The 8,808-nt window shown below is 47.8% G+C and overlaps 1 protein-coding gene across 1 annotated transcript in view; it reads right to left on the reverse strand.

Moving 5' to 3' along the window:
* Positions 1-8,808, reverse strand: part of LOC119424219 (wings apart-like protein homolog) — a 29,644-nt gene that overhangs the window by 10,046 nt on the left and 10,790 nt on the right. Inside the window, exons 6-13 of the mRNA XM_037691701.1 lie at positions 7,516-7,611; positions 7,265-7,435; positions 6,895-7,031; positions 6,683-6,794; positions 6,187-6,432; positions 5,644-5,755; positions 5,468-5,565; positions 5,134-5,210 (exon numbers count right to left, since the gene is read on the reverse strand). Of these exons, the coding sequence (XP_037547629.1) occupies positions 5,134-5,210; positions 5,468-5,565; positions 5,644-5,755; positions 6,187-6,432; positions 6,683-6,794; positions 6,895-7,031; positions 7,265-7,435; positions 7,516-7,611 (1,049 nt within the window). The remainder of the gene's footprint in view (positions 1-5,133; positions 5,211-5,467; positions 5,566-5,643; positions 5,756-6,186; positions 6,433-6,682; positions 6,795-6,894; positions 7,032-7,264; positions 7,436-7,515; positions 7,612-8,808) is intronic.

An 8,808-nucleotide genomic window follows, 5' to 3' on the forward strand; every position in this document is an offset into this window, starting at 1 on the left:
GTTCCAGTCTGCAGTGATGAAGGATGAGCTGCAGGTCTGTGAGTGTTCTTCCAGTCTGAAGAGATGAAGGATAAGCTGAACGTGAGTGTTGTTCCAGTCTGCAGTGATGAAGGATAAGCTGAACGTGAGTGTTGTTCCAGCCTGAAGTGATGAAGGATAAGCTGCAGGTCTGAGTGTTGTTCCAGTCTGCAGTGATGAAGGATAAGCTGAACGCGAGTGTTGTTCCAGTCTGCAGTGATGAAGGATAAGCTGAACGCGAATGTTGTTCCAGTCTGCAGTGATGAAGGATGCTCTGCAGGCCTGTGAGTGTTGTTCCAGCCTGAAGTGATGAAGGATGAGCTGCATGTCTGTGAGTGTTGTTCCGGTCTGCAGTGATGAAAGATGAGCTGCATGTCTGTGAGTGCTGTTCCGGTCTGCAGTGATGAAAGATGAGCTGCATGTCTGTGAGTGCTGTTCCGGTCTGCAGTGATGAAGGATGAGCTGCATGTCTGTGAGTGTTGTTCCGGTCTGCAGTGATGAAGGATGAGCTGACTGGTCCTGCCCTCCCCTGAGGTGTGGATCAGAACTGAAGGCTCCTCCCCGAGCTGTGAACATTCATCACGATTTGGGAAAATGTTCTGCAGAAATGAGGCCATGCAGATCTCGACCAGGTTTTCAGAGGCGTGGTTTTTGGACCTGGACTCAGGTCTGAAACGTGGAGGTTTCCTCGTCATAAATAATCCAGTCAGATTTTGGGTTTCTGATCAGAATTCCTTACTGGACACCTCCCTCTACAGGTCTTCCAGACACTGGAGACCACATTGGACCCAGAACTCTCTGGAAGGATTTTATCTCCTCTATAGTCTGGACCACCTTGTAGTCCTCTGGGTTTCCCTCCTGGACCAGATATCTCTGAGATCGGACCATGAACAAAGTACTGAGAGTACTCAGACTGGTCCCCTAGAGACTGGACCCCATGTTGGTACTGGGTCTGAAGTGGACCTGTGTGTATCCGTGTGTGTTTGAAGAGATAAATAAATCTTGTTCTTGTGTTTTCATGTTGGATGTAAATGTTTTTTAATTTTCTCCAAGTGAAGCTTCAGTGACTCCACCGGACTCTCGTTCAGTTGGAATCTCCAAACTGATGAACTTTGAACTGGTTCTCCTCAAACATCTAAACTAACAGCATCAGTTCACTTCAAAAAGCGTTCAATACAAAAAACTGGACTTTATTTGTAACAGAAGACGTTTCGCTCCTCATCCGAGGAGCTTCCTCAATTCAAAGAGCAGAGAGTGAGAGATACAGGTTATAAGGCTGAGTGAGATAAGACACACACACACATAAGACACACACACACACACACACACACATAAAACACACACACACATGTAGATTGGCAGTTCACACCTAAAACCTAAAACAGTAGGTCTTTGTTCCTCTAATTCACAGTCGAGGCCCCTCTGTTTCCATCAGGTGTGAAAACCGGCTGGGAATCAGTCCTAAAGTTGCATTATAGGTTTTAGAAAGTGGAAATCTGAGGCCTCCTCCTCTGTTAAGAGACGGCTTTTCTCTTTTTACATAAATTGCTTCCTTCACCCCCCTCTCAAACCATCTGTGTTCTCGGTCCAAAACGTGCACATGTTGGTCCTCAAAAGAGTGTCCCTTATCTGTGAGGTGGAGGTGAACAGCTGAGTCTTGTCATGTGGAGCTGGCTCTCCTGTGTTGAGTCATGCGTCTGTGAAGAGGCTGTTTAGTTTCTCCAATGTAGAGGTCTGGACAGTCCTCGCTGCACTGGACCACATACACTACACCACTCTGTTTGTGTATGGGTGTCTTGTCCTTAGGGTGGACCAGCCTCTGTCTGAGAGTCCTGCTGGGTTTGAAATGTACTGGGATCTTGTGTTTGTTGAAGATCCTTCTGAATTTCTCTGATACTCCAGCAACATAAGGGATGACAATGTTTTTACGTCTGTTGTTCTTTTTCTGTTTATTGGTGTGTTTTGTAGATTTCCTCGCTGACTTGACAAAAGCCCAGTTAGGATATCCACATGTTAGAAGAGCTTCTTGAATGTTTCAGTTCCTTTTCCTTCCCTTCTGTCTTCGTGGGGACGCGTTCGTCCCGATGTTGTAAAGTTCTGATGGCAGAGAGTTTGTGTTCCAGTGGATGGTGGGAGTCAAACAGAAGATACTGGTCTGTGTGGGTTGGTTTCCTGTACACTTCAATGTTGAGGCTGTCCTCTCTCTCCATCTGAACCAAACAGTCCAAAAAAGGCAGCTTGTTGTCGTTTGCATCCTCTCTGGTGAACTTGATGTTGTTATCGACCGAGTTAATGTGTCTGGTGAACGCTTCTATTTCCTTGGCTTGGATTTTGACCCAACGCTTTTTGAATTCATCATGTCCTGGATGACTGAGAATCTTCACCAGCATCAGTTCACGTTAGTTTAATAAGAAACAGAAACAGACTTTGTAAAAACCTTTAAACTGACCGTCAGGAGAAACCCCTCCAGAGCAAAGACAAGGTCAAAGGTCACTGCTGTGACAGACAGGAGGTCAGAACCAGGACATGAAGCAACAAAGACCTGCTCAGTGTTTCCACTAGATTCGTCGGGGTGGGGGGGCACGTCTGCTGCGCGGTGTTTGTTCCGACAGTTTGAGCGTCAGGGAAGAGGCAGCGTGAGTGCTGCCTTTAGCCTTTTAGCTAGTGCGCCTGTAGTTCAGCATCTTTATCGTCATTCTCATCACGTGTACTTGAGGTGTAATGAAATTAATACTCAGGGACCCAGTTACATCCAACAATATCAAAAATATAAAGTGTAAAAAAAGTTATACAAGGATCTAAGATATACGCTCAACAATTATAATGTAAAATAATACGGCATAACAACATCGGGAGTCTGTGGTGAACAGATGAGTATGAGATCATCAGCAGCACGAGATCAGCAGCAGCACGAGATCAGCAGCAGCATGAGATAATCAGCAGCACAGACAAGTCACATATCACCAATTAAAGTGTCACAGTGATTCTCCTGGTTAGAGATTCATGAGTCTAACAGCCTCAGGGTAGAAGCTGTTCCTCAGTCTAGTGGTTCTACACTTAATGCTCCTCAACCTCCTTCCTGAGGGGAGCGGGACAAAAAGTGTGTGTGCTGGGTGAGTGTGGTCCTTCATGACACAGGTGGCCCTCTTCCTGCATCTGGAGGTGTAGATGTCTGTGATGGTGGGGAGACTGACTCCACTGTATTGTGCACCACTGGCTTAGCGCTACATCAGTGCAGACGGGGGTGGGGGGCGCAGTTTGGTTCAGTAGGTGGGGCGCTCGGTTCTGTTGGCAGGGCGGGGTGCCCTTCTTGTATAATGGTAGAGGAAACACTGCTGCTAATGAGTACGCCTGTCATGATATTATTACTTTTTTTTTTTTACCAGGAAGAAATCTATTGAGATCATCAATCTCTTTTACAAGGATGTCCACGATAAAGTTTGCTGTGACTGTCTCAGAAATTATTGCGATAAACAATAATATTGATAGAAATTTGACATAATTAGTAATTATTGTGGGCAGCACGGTGGCGCAGCTGGTAGAGCTGCTGCCTCTCAGCGAGCAGGTCCCTGGTTCAAACCCCGGTCCAGGGGCCTTTCTGGGTGGAGTTTGCATGTTCTCTCCGTGCATGCGTGGGTTTTCTCCAGGTACTCCAGTTTCTTCCCACAGACCAAAAACATGCATGTTAGGCTGATTGGTAACTCTAAATTGTCTCTAGGTGTGAGTGAGAGAGTGAATGGTTGTTTGTCTCGTTTGTCTCTATGTGTCCCTGTGATGGACTGGAGACCTGTCCAGGGTGTACCCCGCCCCTCGCACAGTGATTGCTGGACATGGGCACCAGCGACCCCCGTGACCCAAAATGGAATAAGCGGGTAAAGAAAATGGATGGATGGTCAAATTAGCTGCATTTTGCCGGGGCGGTGCAGCTGGTTTGACTTGCACCAAGCAGCGAACAGAACCAAGGTGGGGGGGACTTTGGCAATAACTGGTGAAAATTCTCAGTCATCCAGGACATGGTCAATTAAAAAAGTTCAAGACAAAAACAATAAAGTATCAACAATAATAAATAAAGTCCAGTTGTTTTTGTCTTGAACTTTTTTGAATTTATCATTATAGCCATGTTTACCTATCAATCAATTCAAAAAAACTTTATTAATCCCAGAGGGAAATTATTTGTTGTTGTAACTCGTTATCCTCATTTCATTAAGAGATGTTATAGATGCTGATGCTGCAGACAGGAAGGATCTCTGGTAAAGGTCCATCCCACAGTGGATCCTAAGAAACTGGCTGCAGATGCCGTCCGATCCGTCCACCCAGACTCGGCTGGCCTCTTGGTTCCTCCGGGCTGTAGGACCTCCTGAATGCAGAGCAGAACTCCTCCCAGAGCGATGGCCACTCCTCCCAGCAGTCTGCCGAGCTCCTCGTCGCTGTGGACAGACAACTGTAGGTGCCGAGGGACGATCCTGTCCTGAGCCGTGTTTCCTGCTAGTTCCAGGATCTCAGTTGTCAGGCACTCGAGCACAGCTGGCAGGTAGATGGGAATGCGTCCACAGAACATCCTTTTCAACTCATTTGAGATTTAAGGCTGTAGTTGAGATATTATTTGAGCTTTTGAGATGTTAATCAGCTGTTGGTTGTAGAAAACTGCCTTGTTGCCATGGTTACGCATCATAACAAATGTCCCAAACTAAAAAAGTTTCAGTAAAAATCCTTCCAGCTGCACAACATCTGATACCAGAGGAAACAATCATCCAAAAAATGTGATTTACATCCAGAAAAAGAGGAATTAAAGTTTCCAAAAGAATTAATCTCAGAATGAAAGAGAGCTGCTCCAACATGCAGACACCTGGAGCGGAGCAGTTCTAGAACTCTCATGATATTACATGATACAATGGCATGCCATATTGCTACACTTCTGCCATCTAGTGGCTGAAAATGGTACTGTTCTGTTTTCTTCCCCAATCAGAATGAATGAGAATGGTCATATCTCAGCCAAAAATTGGTTTATGAATATAGAAAAAAATCCATAAATACGTGGCTTCAGCCTATAAAGTCGCAGGGCATGCAAATTATGCAAAAAACCATGACTTATAGGCCGTAAAATACGATACTCACTTTGCAGAGGAGACGATGAGCGATGAGTCTTTGTAGGCGATCAAATAACTCTGGTTCTCCGGGTTGTGAACCGTCACCTGCAGGAAGACACTCCGTCAGCTGCTTGAGCATTGATTTCATTATTCAGAAGTAGCCAGGGATAACTACGAAGATCATTGTGGTTCACGTCATTCACAATGAAAACCTTAGTAAACCCTGGTATGCATCGCTTTTGATGATAATGTTTGGTCCTGAAGATGTCACGTCTAATGACCGAGTGAAAAGCACCGCTGGTCCTGTTCAGAGTTAAGTCCTCCAGGTCAGGATGTTTGTCCTGTGTGTGTGATGCACGTACACTCTCCAGCACCCGTAAACACCTCTCGGCTCCCCACAGCGACGACACCAGCTTCTCCTTCTCGTCCTCCTGGCTCAAGTTGTCCACACACTCCTTCACTGTGGAGACAGAAGCATCCGAACAGGGTTAGCACCCAGAAACCCAGAGCATCTCCCCGTCTCTCTGTGAGTAAACACCTTTATCCACGATGTGGTCCAGTCCTCCCAGCAGCCTCAGCTCCTCTTTGAACCAGTCTCCTGCTCGCTTGGAGGTGAGAGACAGCAGCGTCTCCATGGCTAAATGTCCCGTCTGCGCACAGAGAGGGACCAGGTGAGGGTTTTATTTTGGTGAATGGACACCTGTTGACTGAGGAGCAGCTTGACTTTATATTTATATGTTATAAACTTTGAAGCTGCTTTATTCATAGCCATCTGCTCACTACAGACTCATGTTCAGGCTGCTGTTTAATACACTGAATTATATTATTACTGTTTAGCGTAGAGCTTAGATCCTTGTATACTTATATATACATATATACCTTGTTTCTTTTTATACTTTATGTTTGCTGTTGTTGGGTGTAACTGGAACCCTGAGAACTAATTTTGTTCCACCTCATGTACCACATGTGATGTGAATGACAATAAAGAACCTTGAACCTTGATATCTCAGTCCTAAAAACAAACGGTAAACATAAATGGATGCAATGTACCGGCTGCTGAGACAGAACCTACAACCAGTACCGTTATGTTCTGCAGGTCCAGATGCTTGTTGTGCACGGTGTCGCACAGCTTCCTGATCTTCTCCTTTATTTTGGCCAGTTCTCTGGCACTGAACTGAACGCAGGAGTCTGCCCCTGCCCCACCTCCCTGGTCCAGGTCCAGTTCTAGCAGCCGTATCATCAAGTCCAGGCAGGACCGGTCCAGGTCCATATTCAGCCTGTCTCTACTCAGGATGTACATGAGAGACGCAGTGCACAGAGCCAAGTTCTGCAGAGTGGAAAGGACACGGTTAGTCTAAAGAAGGTCATCGTGTGTGTAAGGACAGGTGGACAGAGGACAGAGGAACAAAAGACAGAGGACAGGTGGAGGACCTCTTCACTCCTCCCTCCACTACAGTCCAGTTAGAAGACGTTGAGTCAGACATAAACAGAAAGCGATGATGTGCAAGTCTCATGCATCTGTCTTCACAGTGGAAGACAGAAAAGGTGGGACTAAGAACTGGTCCACTGGTTGTTACCGGGTGTTGGGGGGCGTCGTTCAGAGTCTTGAAGACCTGAGCCACCTTCCCTCTGGCCCTGAGGTGCATCCTGAAGCTGGGCATGGCGCAGCGAGTGGCCAGGCTGATCACACTGAGGAAACAAACGCAGCAGCTTCACGTCATGAAGCAGGAGGGAGGAACACAGACCCCCCACCCCCCACACCCCCACCCCCTGATGGTGCTGTTCTAACCTGAGGCATCGAGTGTTTAGTGGCTGTCCAGTCTTCAAACCAGTAGCAAGGTACTCAAAGTCATCCGTGAACTCCTGGTTCTCTCCAAACTCCACCACATCGTTGAAGTGCTTCACGTGCTGGACGACCGTGTACAGCTAGAAAACATGGAGGGGAGGGGGGGGTGTCACTGAGGGACAAACAAGGCTGGTAGGACTGGTAGAACTGGTAGGACTGGTAGAACTGCAGGGAGACCGGCAGTCTTTAAGCCCAAACACAGAGAGGCAGCAGATTTCAACTAGCAGCGAAGCTTTACATCAGGTGTCCACTTTCTGCTGGACTCAGAACAACGTCCATTCGGGTCAGAACACACAGCTCCAGAAACATTTACCTCCTTGTGCTCCTTGTGACACTTGAGTGCAGTGACGGTGTCCTGGCAGGGATCTGTGGGGACGGTGACACACTTTGTGACTTTGGGAGGAGGTGGAGGAGCCTTAAAGACGCCGTCGTCCTTCTGAGAGTCCGTGGCCTCTTTACTGACGCCCCCGGTGGAGACCGACACCTGGAGAGATGGAGAAACGCTCAAGTGAGACTCGTGGCGGGACCTTCATGGACCTGAAGCCGTGCAGTTTGAGGTCTTACAGGAGCTGCGTGCGGTCGACAGAGGAAGGGCGGCGGGGGCTCCTCTTCGCCCCCCACGGTCCAGTGTCTGGCGTTGTACACAGCTTTGGTGGGAGACTGAAAGACAGAAAAGAGCCGTCTGAAGCTGCCTGAGCCCAGCGGTCAGAACAGAACCGGACTTTCTGCAGTTGTTCCGTCTGAAGCAGCAAGCTCCGGGGTGTTGATGGAACCACAACTGACTGACCACAGCAAACAAGCGCGGCTACGTGTCGGCCATTTTGACAGACACTGAGCTAAGATTTAGTGTGGTAGTAGCTGAGAGTCATCTTCAACACAATCGATAAAACCTCCGTTTCAAAGTTTGGCATGAAATGAAGCAGGTGACACGCCTTCCTTCAAGAAATGCTACTCTGACACCAGTGATTATTAATGAAGTGCAAGTGCCTGACATGGTGTTCAACCGTCCATCGGCTGTATTTATCGCAGTGTCCGTCTCAGGACCGTCACGAAAGTATAAAGCTAAACAAGTAGAATCATAGGACGAACAGAAAGCGTGGAATGAAGCAGAAAGGAGGAACTTGGAGCGCACACACGCGCGCACACACACGATGGCAAAGCTGCGGTTGGCGGGAGCTGCTGGTGGAAAACAGAAGATGGACAGAGTAAAGAGGAGCTCCACAGGGTTAATAAGCAGAAACAAAAGGAGTGTTGGCAGATGAGCTCTGGAGCTGGAACATCTACAGCAAATTAAAGGCGACCACAGTAAAGTGAAGGACAGGCCCCACCCGGCACCCCCCCCCCCCCTGCTGCTGAGCAGCACGGCTCAGATAAAGAGCAGGCAGGAAGGTGGGCAAACCCCCCAAATAAAGGAAAAAGAACCACAGTTGGCTCAGAACTGGGTGGAACTGCAGAGAACGACTCCACTGCCAACACAGAACTCAGATCCAAAAAGTGATGAGATGACGGCTCGCCGTGAAGGAACAAAGCAGCCAGGAAGACAAAAATCCACTTAGGACGCTCCGAACTTCTAACACTTGAACAAGTTTGCTTCTGCTTAATGAGTGCACTCTGTGGATCTAAGAACTTCTGTCTTCAGGCTCCTCACTCAATAAGATGACACCTCTTAGGTTCTGTTGGACCACAGACGGAGGTTGTAGTGACTGCAGTGAACATCTAAAGGTGACTGTTCTCATGACGAGCTCAGCTCTGCTCTCAGTCACACTGAAGCCCCCAGTGTACTGCCACGTGCGCACGCGCAGAGGTACGCACGCGCAGAGGTACGCACGCAACTGCGTGCACATGCAGAGGTACTAT

Source organism: Nematolebias whitei, chromosome 17 (assembly GCF_014905685.2).
Source record: "Nematolebias whitei isolate Nwh7 chromosome 17, NemWhi1, whole genome shotgun sequence".
NCBI classification, from domain to species: Eukaryota; Metazoa; Chordata; class Actinopteri; order Cyprinodontiformes; family Rivulidae; genus Nematolebias; species Nematolebias whitei.